At 47.4% G+C, this 13104-nt stretch overlaps 1 protein-coding gene across 4 annotated transcripts in view; it reads left to right on the top strand.

Annotated features, from left to right (window-relative positions):
* ICE2 (interactor of little elongation complex ELL subunit 2) overlaps positions 1-13104 on the top strand; it is a 435266-nt gene that overhangs the window by 311862 nt on the left and 110300 nt on the right. For all 4 annotated transcript variants that reach the window (XM_063926398.1, XM_063926397.1, XM_063926396.1 and 1 more), the window contains one exon: positions 3728-3812. In XM_063926398.1, the coding sequence (XP_063782468.1) occupies positions 3728-3812 (85 nt within the window). The remainder of the gene's footprint in view (positions 1-3727; positions 3813-13104) is intronic.

Consider the following 13104-nt stretch of genomic DNA (forward strand, 5'->3'; position numbering starts at 1 on the left):
CCACTAAAGAATGTGGATTTGAAATATCTCACATGGAAAGTGACTATGTTACTGGCCCTGGCTTCGGCCGGGAGAGTATCTGAACTGGCGGCTTTGTTTTATAAAAGCCCTTATTTAATTTTCCATTCGACATAGGGCAGAGCTGCGGACGCGTCCGCATTTTCTCCCTAAGGTGGTATCAGCGTTTCACCTGAACCAGCCTATTGTAGTGCCTGCGGCTACAGACGACTTGAAGGACTCCAAGTTGTTGGACGTTGTCAGAGCCTTAAAAATATACATTTAAAGGACGGCTGGAGTCAGAAAATCTGACTCGCTGTTTATACTGTATGCACCCAACAAGTTGGGTGCACCTGCTTCTAAGCAGTCGATTGCTCGTTGGATTTGTAACAAAATTCAACTTGTACATTCTGTGGCAGGCCTGCCACAGCCTAAATCTGTTAAGGCCCATTCCGCAAGGAAGGTGGGCTCATCTTGGGCGGCTGCCCGAGGGGTCTCGGCATTACAACTCTGCCGAGCAGCTACGTGGTCAGGGGAGAACACGTTTGTAAATTTTTACAAATTTGATACCCTGGCAAAGGAGGACCTGGAGTTCTCTCATTCGGTGCTGCAGAGTCATCCGCACTCTCCCGCCCGTTTGGGAGCTTTGGTATAATCCCCATGGTCCTTTCAGGAACCCCAGCATCCACTTAGGACGATAGAGAAAATAAGAATTTACTTACCGATAATTCTATTTCTCGGAGTCCGTAGTGGATGCTGGGCGCCCATCCCAAGTGCGGATTATCTGCAATACTTGTACATAGTTATTGTTAACTAATTCGGGTTATTGTTTAGGAAGCCATCTTTCAGAGGCTCCTCTGTTATCATACTGTTAACTGGGTTTAGATCACAAGTTGTACGGTGTGATTGGTGTGGCTGGTATGAGTCTTACCCGGGATTCAAAATCCTCCCTTATTGTGTACGCTCGTCCGGGCACAGTACCTAACTGGAGTCTGGAGGAGGGTCATAGGGGGAGGAGCCAGTACACACCACCTGACCTGTAAAAGCTTTACTTTTGTGCCCTGTCTCCTGCGGAGCCGCTATTCCCCATGGTCCTTTCAGGAACCCCAGCATCCACTACGGACTCCGAGAAATAGAATTATCGGTAAGTAAATTCTTATTTTATTGAATACCGTTAATAACTAGCGAAATATGTGAAGTGAAACAATATATATAAATGTGAAAAATAATAAAGTGATATTAAAAAGCTAAACCATTGTATATATATATGCTTGATTTATTATTCCTTATCCTAATAAGGAATAATAAATCAAGCATATATATACAGTGGTTTAGCTTTTTAATATCACTTTATTATTTTTCACATTTATATATATATTGTTTCACTTCACATATTTCGCTAGTTATTAACGTTATTCAATAAAAGTTATATTTTAACATTAGTGGTCATTATCCTAAGGGTTAATGACTTTTAGTAAATTCTAATTGTATTAGTCTCTGTGTGCCCTATCAAAGGAATACTTTTTTTTCTGTTTGTTCCAATATTCATTCAGTCTTCTTCAGCATCATTCACAAGTCATCATTCATTCTTCATTCAGTCTTCTTTGGCATCGTTCTCGAGCATTAATTACTTATAAAGCTGCATGAGGAAGACCTACCTACCTACCCAGAGTACCCAACTCTCTCATCCCAGGTCTGTGACACTCAATGACTTTGATAAGGGCCAAATTGTGAAGGCTAACGACTTTGTCAGAGCATCTCCAAAGCAGCATGCCTGGTAGGGTGTTCCCAGTATGCAGTGGTTTGTGCCTACCAAAAGTGGTCCAAAGAAGGACAACTGGGGAACCGATGGCAGGGTCATGGGCTCCCAAGGCTCTTTTATGTGAGTACTGAGAGAAAGCTATCCCACAGGAGAGATACTGTAGCACAAGTTGCAGAAAAAGTTAATGCTGGGTATGATAAAAAGATGTCAGAACAGTACATTACAGCTGGCTGCATTTTGGACTGAGTAGCCACAGACCAGTCAGAGTGCTGACCACCGTACCCCACCGAAAGCGACTACAATGGGCACATAGAGCAAATGAAGATCGTGGCCTGGTCTGATGAATCACGTTTTCGTTTACATTATGTGGACGGCTGGGTGCGTTGTTTACCAGGGAATGAGATGGCAACAGGATGCACTATGGATGGAAGGCAAGCCAACTGAGGCAGTGTGATGCTCTGGGTAATGTTGTGATGAGAAACCTTTGATCCTGACATTCATGTGGATGTTACTTTAAAACATACCACCTACCTAAATACTGTTGCAGACCAAGTACACCACTTCATGGCAACAGTATTCCCTGTAGATGGCGTCCCAGAGTTCACGATACCAGTGGTCAGAAGATCGGCACCAGAGTCCCGACAGTTTTCAGGATCCTAGGGGTAGGGTTAGGCTGCAGGAGGGCAGGGCTGGGCTGCGGGTAAGGAGCGTTTAGCTGGCCATATGCCTAAAGATTTATCTGTCCAATCTGGCTGGTTGGAATGAAAACCTGGTAATGGATGAGAGCATTTAATGCCGTAAAACCGACAAAAAGATTGTTCAGACAAATTGGTTAAATCAAATGGATTTAACCAATTTGTCTGACCGTTTTTGTCTGTTTTCCAGTGTTTGGGAGCAAATGGTAATTGTCATTTGCTCTCATCCATTACCAGATTTTCATTCCAACCAGCCAGATTGGACACATAAATCTTTAGATGTATGGCCAGCTTTAGGGAGAGAGTAAGGTGTAGGGTTAGCTTACCTTTCAAAAATTGTCAGTATTTTAGTAGCTCGGATGCCATCCCTGATGGCAGTGATCTCTTTCAGCAAGATGATGCACCCTGCACAAATTGTTCAGGAATGGTTTGAGGAACATGACAAAGAGTTCAAGGTGTTGACTCGGCCTCCAAAATCCCCAGATCTTAATCCTATAGCATCTGTGGGATGTGCTGGAAAACAAAGTCTGAGCCATGGAGGCCTCACCTCACAACTAACAAGAATCCGCTGCTAACGTCTTATTGCCAGATACCATAAGACCCTTACAGAGGTGTTGTTGAGTCCATGCCTCAACAGGTCAGAGCTGCTTTGGTGGCACATCGGGGACATACACAATTTTAGGCAGGTGGGTTTAATGTTATGGCTGATCAGTGTATACTATATGTATGTATGTATAGGGGTGTGTGTGTGTGTGTGTGTGTGTGTGTGTGTGTGTGTGTGTGTGTGTGTGTGTGTGTGTGTGTGTGTGTGTGTGTGTGTGTGTGTGTGATACTGTGAGCTGGTGGAACATGTACAATATTACATAAATAGTCTAGCCCTTCCTTGTGCTTTTGCTCATCGATGCTGCTTTACCAACTAGGAAACTATTTTCCCAGATGGCCCCTCCTCCAGTCTGGGCTCTGTTGCTACTCTGTGCAACAGTTTTTTCTTCTTCTTCCCTTTATCTTTTTTTCTGACAGATTGGCGTAAATTTTTTTATCACAACCCCTTTAATATTTCCTCCGTTCCTGCTACTATTTAATGTTGGCTAAGAAATGTAATTTGCTGGGTCTGTATTTTGGCCATGAGGCAGACTCGGGCTCCAGCTACAGGGAAGGGTCACCTTAGGAAAAAAAACTAAAGTTTCATTGGTGGTAATGCATTAAGGATACAGTTTATTGTTTTTAAAGATTTGCACAAATAAATCATGATTGTTGTTTTTCTCACGTAAAGGTCATGTGGATGCTTTAACATCTAAGTTCTTTATGCTTGAAGAAGTCACTGCTGAGAAACTTAAAGAAAAAATCAGTATATTCAAGTGAGTTTAATTGCACTGTTTATTCTCCATTCTATTCTCACTGGTTTTATATTATATTAGGTTTTTTCTATTTCTCAGTTAAAGTACAGAGTTTGCTATGTTTTCCCTAATATGCATGCTTCAAATTAATTTAGTTACATAAATTAAAAAAGGTGCCATGTAACAAATAATGTGCAGACCAACGTTTTATTTATTATACCTACTAGTTAAAAGTCTGTCAAAATGACGGACACCAGGGCCAGATTATTTTAGGATGGCGGTCGCTACTCACACAGGAACTGCGGGGTTTCTGGAAGTCCTGCTGCTGGGAGCCAGGGCTCGGTCATGCTGAGTGTGTGTGTGTGTGTAGGGGATGTGCGGTGAGGTAAATGGCTCGTGAGGCACTGGCTAGTACCAGAGCCAGATTTATGCACAATATATGACCACAAGGGTGCATGTGGGCATAATACACCGGTGCAGCAGTATATACTGCTGGAAATTTGGAGAGTTTTGATCAGAGATGTGCACAAAAGATAGAGTATGCATTGCCTCACATGTCATATACTTTTTAATCGAGAGTGTTGACTATAAAAAGGATTAGAATAATACTAAGAAGATATTTCTAATAAATTCTTTGTATACTTTGTATAGTCATAACTCTGGCATATAAATTATACACCAGTACTGGCATGTGTAGGCTCACCAGTACACCGCACAGCTTCCAGCCAGTATGGGGGGGTAGAGGACACCAGTAGCCACCCACACCTCCGTCGGCATGCAGTGTATATAAAGCTGCTGAGCTGGTTATCTGCCTCCTCCTCATCTGCATCATCTGCAGCCCTAGCACCAACCCCCTCCTCCTCCTCCCCGTCACCGCAGTGCTCACCCGACACAGGGTCTTACCTCTTACTGCTAGACTGATTCACCTTCGCCCCCTGACGGTATGTGGCCACATGTATCCCCGATTCCTCCGCCCTGAGCGCTGTGGGACCGTCTTGTGGTTCCTGCGTCCATTTCCTGATTACTGCTGCTATTTGTTGCTGAGTCCCGGGATGGCAAGTAACCTAAGGTTGCAGCATAGCATATGGAAGAGGGGGTGCAAAGTATGCGGTATATAGCGGGAGCAGTTTGTGGAGGAGGGGTGCCCTGTATATAGGGGGCACTTTATGGAAGAGTATGGGGATGTAGTGTGTATATATAAGGACAGTATATGGATGGGGGGGGGCAGAATATGGAAGAGGATGGGGGTACAGTGTAAATAGGGGCAGTATATGGCGGGAGGTGCAGTGTGTGTCCGTGTCACACAGAGGGGACTATATTGAAAAAAAACATGCATCACTCTCTTCACTGTGCCTATCTGTCCCTACCACTCCACTCACTCCCCAGTCCCTATCTACAGTAAACCCATCCCCTTCCCCCTCTCTCTCTCTCTCTCTCTCTCTCTCTCTCTCTCTCTCTCTCTCTCTCTCATTTTTGTATTTAAGGTATATTACTTCAACCTAAGGAAAACCCTTGACATGCCAGATAATAGATTTCATTTTTTTATATCAAACCAATGCTGTCATTATATTACAACCACTCCCAAATACAGTATTCCTTACATTTACTTTTGAAGCATGAGCCCTATTATAGGCATGATTCTCATTGCACAACTAAGGGCCTAATTCAGTAAGGATCGCTATTGAGGCTGAAATGGCTACTGCTAAAAAATCTTGTGTTTAAAAGACGCCCACCGCTGCATTGGCAAATTTGCGTATGCAGTCGAATAATTGCGATGCATATGCAGAAATCGAGCACTATCAACCGTTGCGGTTGACCCATGCCTACTCAAAATAATGCAATTGCAGTAGTACTGGGTGCCATCTTTTTCATCATAGCTGACATCAGATGCTCGCCCTGAAAACGACCATACATGCCTTTGTTTTGCCAACCACCGCCCACAAACGCCATGTTGCCTCGCACAGATGGTAACTTCCTGTCAGTCACTTTGCGGTCACATTTCACTGAGCCTGCGCTTGCAGAGAGATCACACTTTGCTCTTCGCACAACCGGGCAATGCATTTACAGCGCAAGTGTGTTCAGACGATAATCACCCGATTTTGCATTTTTTTCAGTTTAGCAATCCTGACTAAATTAGGCCCTGAGTATAGAATTGGTCTCTGCACTTTGGCCTCATTGTAGTGATGTGCTATGCAATTTGCACTAAATGAATTGTACCGTTTGAGGTTTTGGGCTGCTTTGGTTGATTATTATTAACTTTAATTTTATAAAATGCCACATAGCTCACCTGCCAATGTACAGGCTAGAAATAATAAACTGCAACAGGCAAGGACGATGTAAGAGAGGATGGGGCCCGTGAGCCCTCTCTTTTGGCAGCACTATTACGGAGTAGACACTGGAAATCTGCCAGAGCATAATGGACATGCGCAGAGCGTTGGGGACATGGCCCAGGATATCTCAATGAGCGTGCCGGAGAAGTAAATTTAATTTCTCTTACGTCCTAGAGGATGCTGGGGACTCCAAAAGGACCATGGGGTATAGACGGGATCCGCAGGAGCTTGGGCACACTGAAAAGACTTAAGACTGGGTGTGAACTGGCTCCTCCCTCTATGCCCCTCCTCCAGACCTCAGTTAGACTTTGTGCCCAGGACTGACTGGACACTCACAGGGGAGCTCTCCTGAGTTTCTCTGGAAAAGACTTTTTGTTAGGTTTTTTATTTTCAGGGAGACCTGCTGGCTACAGGCTCCCTGCGTCGTGGGAGTGAGGGGGTAGAAGCAGACCTACTTCTTCTTAGTTTAAGGGCTCTGCTTCTCGGCTACTGGATACCATTAGCTCCAGAGGGTTCGATCACTTGGTCCCGGAGCCACGCCGTCACCCCCTCACAGAAGCCAGAAGAAAGAAGTCGGGTGAGTATGAGAAGATCAGAAGACTTCAGGACGGCAGAAGACTTCGGTGACCAGGTACAGCGCAACGGAGACGCTGTGCTCCATGCTCCCACACACAACGCGGATGGCATTCGCTGGGGGGGGGCGCCCTGGGCAGCAGGTCACTGGGGTCCGGGTAGCCGGCAGAAGCACTGTCGGTGCCTCGGCACCGTTCATCGGCCCCCGCCGGCATTTTCAAATCAGGAGCGCTGAAGCCTGCCGGGAAGGGGCGGAGCTTAGCGCGCGGCTCACGGCGCCATCTTCCTCTCCTCCACGCGTCGGCAAGGAGACGCTGGGCCGGACCTCCATCGCTCCCCGCAAGTAACGGGGAGATTTCTCAGAGGGGGGGCGCAGTGTGGTGCATTAGTTTATTCTAGCAGCGCTGGTATTATATATCCCCTGTAGGGATATATAGGCGCTGGGGTGTGAGCTGGCATACTCCCTCTGGGTCTCTCTCTGGGCTTCACTATAGGCCTGTCCCCTAGCTGAGGCATTTTGTGTGTGTCGCTCTGTCGATCAATCGTGACGACATGTCGGAGGCTGAATGTGATTCACCGGAGGAGGTTGTAGGGGGTGAAGTTGTGGGTCTGGATTTGGGTCTGTCGGCACAGCCGACACCTGATTTACTCATGTTATTAACTACAATCAATACGAATGTAGCTTCGTTATCACAGACGCAGGTGTGGAAAAAGTCCATAGAGGAGGCTTAATCTCAGGTACAGACCCCATCGGGCTCGCAGAAGCGGCCGTTTACACAGGTGGCAGATACTGATACCGACTCAGACTCTGAGGTCGATTTTTCTGAGGCGACTTTGCATCCGCGTTTAGTAAAGAGTATTCAGTACATGATAGTGACTATAAAGGATGTTTTACACATTTCTGATGAACCTGCGGTGCAGGAAACAAGGATTTGTTTGTTCAAAGGGAAAAAACCTGAAGTGAAATTTCCCCCCTCTCATGAAATGAATACTCTTTGTGAAAAGGCTTGGGAGTCGTCGGATAAGAGGTGGCAGATTCCCAAGAGGATTTACATGGCGTATCCCTTCCCCTCTGTTGATAGGGAAAAATGGGAGTCGTCTCCAAATGTTGACAAAGCTCTATCTCGTTTGTCTAAGAAGGTGGCCCTTCCGTCTCCGGACACGGCGGCTCTCAAGGATCCGGCGGATCGCAAGCTGGAGACGTCTCTGAAGTAAATTTTCGCTAATACAGGCGCATTGCTCAGACCTGCGGTGGCGTCGGTGTGGGTGAGTAGTGCTATTGCTAAATGGGCAGAGAATTTAGCCACTGACATGGATACCCTTGAAAAAGATAATGTTCTTCTGACTCTTTGTTATATCAAGGACGCTGCAGATTACCTGAAGGATGCGGCGAGGGATGTTTGTCTTTTGGGATCAAGAGCCAATGCCATGTCAATATCGGCTAGGAGGGCGTTGTGGATCCATCAATGGAATGCTGATGCCGACTCCAAGAGAGCTATGGAAGCTTTACCCTTCAAAGGTAATGTCTTGTTTGGGGACGGCTTGGCGGACCTGGTCTCTACCGCGACGGCGGGTAAGTCCTCTTTTCTTCCCTATGTTCCCACACAGCACAAAAAGGCACCGCATCAGCAGATGCACTCCTTTCGTCCTAATAAATACAGGCGTGGAAAGGGTTCGTCCTTCCTCGCTTCAAAGGGTAAAGGAAGGGGTAGGAAGTCGCCTGCCGTGTCAGGCGCCCAGGACCAAAAGTCCTCCTCTGCCTCTACCAAGTCCACCGCATGACGTTGGGGCTTCCCTGGGGGAGTCCGGACCGGTGGGGGGGCGTCTCCAAGTCTTCAGTCAGGTCTGGATTAGTTCAGGCTCGATCCTTGGGTCCTAGAGATTGTATCTCAAGGATACAAGCTGGAATTTCGGGAGATGCCCCCTCACCGGTTTTTCGTTTCGCCCTTACCAGCGTCTCTTCCGGACAGGGAGCTGGTGTTGGCAGCGATACAAAAATTGTGTCATCAGAAGGTCATTGTTCCAGTTCCCCCGTCACAACGGGGGGAGGGGATCTACTCGAGCCTATTTGTGGTGCCGAAACCGCACGGTTCGGTCAGACCGATTCTGAATCTAAAATCCCTCAATCCATACTTGAAAGTTTTCAAGTTCAAGATGGAATCTCTTCGCGCTGTGATTTCCAGCCTAGAAGGGGGGGATTGTATGGCGTCAGTCGACATAAAGGATGCCTACTTACACGTCCCGATATTTACTTTGCATCAGGCCTTCCTCAGGTTTGCGATACAGGACTCTCATTACCAATTTCAAACGTTGCCGTTTGGCCTTTCCACGGCCGCGAGAGTGTTCACCAAGGTCATGGTGGAAATGATGGTTCTCCTTCGCAAGCAGGGGGTTTCAATTATCCCGTACTTGGACGATCTCCTGATAAAGGCGAGGTCCAAGGAAAGGTTGCTAAGGAGTGTGGACTTGGTGCTGTCGGTGCTTCGACAGCACGGTTGGCTGCTAAATTTACCAAAATCTCAGTTGATTCCGACCACCCGGCTGTCCTTTCTGGGCATGGTTCTCGACACGGAATTACAGAGAGTTTTTCTTCCACAAGAAAAGGCTCTAGAACTGCAGTTGTTGGTCAGGGAATTTCTGAAGCCGAAGGCTGTGTCCATCCATCAATGTACACGCGTTCTGGGGAAGATGGTGGCGACGTACGAAGCCATTCCGTTCGGCAGGTTTCATGCCCGGGTGTTTCAGTGGGACTTGCTGAGCAAATGGTCCGGGTCTCACCTGCACATGCACCGGAAGATAAGTCTATCTCCCAGAGCCAGGATTTCCCTCCTAGGGTGGCTACAAGAGTCTCACCTTCTAGAGGGATGCCGGTTCGGTATCCTGGATTGGGTACTTCTGACGACAGATGCGAGTCTCCGGGGCTGGGGTGCAGTCACTCAAGGCAGGAACTTCCATGGGAAATGGTCGTTCCAGGAAGCGGGTCTCCACATAAATGTTCTCGAGTTAAAAGCCATTTACAACGGCCTGCTACAGGCAAGAAGCCTTCTTCAGGGTCGACCTGTCCTGGTACAATAAGACAACGTCACAGCGGTGGCACATATCAACCGTCAAGGCGGCACAAGGAGCAGAGCGGCAATGGCGGAGGCCACAAGAATCCTTCGCTGGGCGGAACAACACCTGAGCGCCCTGTCAGCAGTCTTCCTTCCGGGAGTAGACAACTGGGAAGCAGACTTTCTCAGCAGACACGATCTCCATCCGGGAGAGTGGGCTCTTCATCAAGAGGTGTTTGCAGACGTGACAAAGCGTTGGGGACTCCCTCTGATAGACATGATGGCGTCTCGTCTCAACAAGAAGCTTCCGAGGTATTGTTCCAGGTCAAGGGACCCCCAAGCCAGTGCGGTGGATGCCCTGGTGTCTCCGTGGGTGTTCAAGTCGGTGTATGTGTTCCCTCCACTTCCTCTCATTCCAAAGGTACTGGGGATCATTCGGCGAGCAAGAGTTCAGGCGATTCTCGTAGTTCCAGATTGGCCAAGAAGGGCCTGGTATCCGGACCTTCAGGAATTACTAGTGGAAGGTCCTTGGCCGCTTCCTCTAAGAGAGGACCTGTTGTTGCAGGGTCCATGCGTGTTTCCAGACTTACCGCGGCTGCGTTTGACGGCATGGAAGTTGAGCGCCAGACCTTAGCTCGTAAAGGTATTCCAGGAGAGGTCATACCTACTCTCCTCAGGGCTAGGAAGGAGGTTTCGGCGAAGCATTATCACCGTATTTGGAAGAAGTATGTTTCCTGGTGTGAATTTAAGAAGGCTCCTGCGGAAGAATTTAATTTGGGGCGGTTTCTCCACTTTTTGCAGGCTGGTGTGGATGCAGGCCTGAAGTTGGGCTCCATCAAGGTGCAGATTTTGGCATTGTCTATTTTCTTTCAAAGAGAACTGGCGGCCCTCCCAGAGGTTCAGACGTTCGTGAAGGGAGTTTTGCATATCAATCCTCCGTTTGTGCCTCCTGTGGCCCCATGGGATCTGGACGTGGTCTTACAGTTTCTCATGTCTTCCTGGTTTGAGCCTTTGCGTAAGGTTGAGTTGAAGTTTCTCACCTGGAAGGTAGTCATGTTGATGGCACTGGCTTCTGCCAGGCGGGTGTCTGAGTTGGCGGCCTTATCTCATTAAAGCCCGTACTTGGTCTTTCATTCGGATAGGGCAGAATTGAGGACTCGTCAACAATTTTTACCAAAGGTGGTCTCCTCGTTTCACATTAATCAACCTATTGTGGTACCGGTGGCCGGGATGCTGGGACAGTTCCCAGGTCTCTGGATGTAGAGAGGGCGTTGAAGATCTACGTCGCCCGTACGGCGGTTGCCAGGAAAACTGAGGCACTGTTTGTCCTGTACGCTTCCAACAAGATTGGTCATCCTGCTTCAAAACAGACTATTGCACGCTGGATTTGTAGTACGATTCAGCAGGCTCATTCTTCGGCCGGATTACCGGTGCCGAAGTCGGTGAAAGCCCATTCTACCAGGAAGGTGGGCTCGTCTTGGGCGGATGCCCGGGGCGTCTCGGCTCTACAGCTCTGCCGAGCGGCTACTTGGTCGGGTTCAAACACGTTTGGCAAGTTCTATAAGTTTGATACCCTGGCTGATGAGGACCTTGCGTTTGCTCAGTCGGTGCTGCAGAGTCGTCTGCACTCTCCCGCCCGGTCTGGAGCTTTGGTATAAACCCCATGGTCCTTTTGGAGTCCCCAGCATCCTCTAGGACGTAAGAGAAAATAGGATTTTGGTACTTACCGGTAAATCCTTTTCTCCTAGTCCGTAGAGGATGCTGGGCGCCCATCCCAGTGCGGACTGTTTCTTGTAGTGTTCTTTTGTCGGTTCACTTAGTTTATACACGGGTTGTGTATTTCTGGTTTCAGCTTGTTGCTGCTGTTCTTTCATACTGTTCTCTGGTTTACTGTTACTCCGGTTGTATGGTATGGTTGTGGTGTGGGCTGGTATGTTTGTAGCCCTTAGTTTACACACAAATCCATTCCTCGAAATGTCCGTCTCTCCTGGGCACAGTTCCTATAACTGAGGTCTGGAGGAGGGGCATAGAGGGAGGAGCCAGTTCACACCCAGTCTTAAGTCTTTCAGTGTGCCCAAGCTCCTGCGGATCCCGTCTATACCCCATGGTCCTTTTGGAGTCCCCAGCATCCTCTACGGACTAGGAGAAAAGGATTTACCGGTAAGTACCAAAATCCTATTATATCGGTGTGTGCCTCCCTGGACTCAAGGGGCATGTGTGCACTGCACACCCTCACCCATTATAGATACACCCATGGTAACAGGGTGTCAGAGATAAATTACATACACAATGGGAGATCAAAGCATAAGTATCAATCATTATATGGGTAGTACAAATAACAGGGGCAAGGGTAAGGCCATATGCTGAAGCTAGCAGCACCATACTTTGGCGAGTCACTACTCTGGAATCCTATACCCAATGTAAGGGTGAGCAAACAAAGTCAGGGTCACTGGAGGCTATAAAGAAACTAATCATTGGTGATCTGGAGTGGTAGGCTCTGCCCATAAGAGCTAACTTACTAAGGGGAACCTGTACATAAATAGATATTGAATTGGTAATTATATAATATGACGTGGTAGAGGTGACTAGACGAGTTATCTGGAGGGCTGGTATGCCTTAATTAAAAAAAAATTACATTTTAAGGATGCTTTTAAAGCTGGGAAAAAACGAGAGTCTGGGCGAGGGAGTGACATATATTGGATTGGGGCAACTCAAGTGAAATTTTGGACTTAAGCATGAGAGGAAGTACAAGAGGCTTTGATGAGAAGCGGGGAGAGCAGGAGGTAGTGTGGACATAGATGATGTTAGATATGAAGGATGGAGTGGTCTAAGACTTTGTGTGAATGAGTTTTTTTTATCTGGATTCTGAGCGTGATTGGCAGCCAGTGAAGCATTTTGCAGAGGGGAGGCAGGCACTGTGTGGTGCGAAAACAAATTGAGATGCACAGCAGCGTTAAGAAAAGATTAAAGAGTGGAGAGATGAGACAAAGATAGGCCAGAGAGGAAGAGGCTTCAGTAGTCTAAGCAGGATATGAGTAGAAGCATGTATGGGAGTTTTGGTGGCTTAGTGAATATGCATTTTGGCAATGTTCTGGTGCTGAAATCTTCAAGATTGGTAGATGGTTTGATCTGAATTTGGGGAGTGAAGGAAATAGCTGATTCGAAGATTACACCGGCTGACAGAAGAGAGGTTAATATAATCAAGAGTGAGGTTGTGTTGGGGTGGGGGGCGGGGGGGCTGAGGGGGACCTTTTGAAGTGGGGAAAACCATAAGATCGTTCTTGGCACTGTTGAGCTTTGAGAAGAAGTGCTAGAATATCAAGGAGGAAATGGCAGATATGCAGTTGGAAATGTATGAGA

Source organism: Pseudophryne corroboree, chromosome 6 (genome assembly GCF_028390025.1).
Source record: "Pseudophryne corroboree isolate aPseCor3 chromosome 6, aPseCor3.hap2, whole genome shotgun sequence".
Lineage (NCBI taxonomy): Eukaryota > Metazoa > Chordata > Amphibia > Anura > Myobatrachidae > Pseudophryne > Pseudophryne corroboree.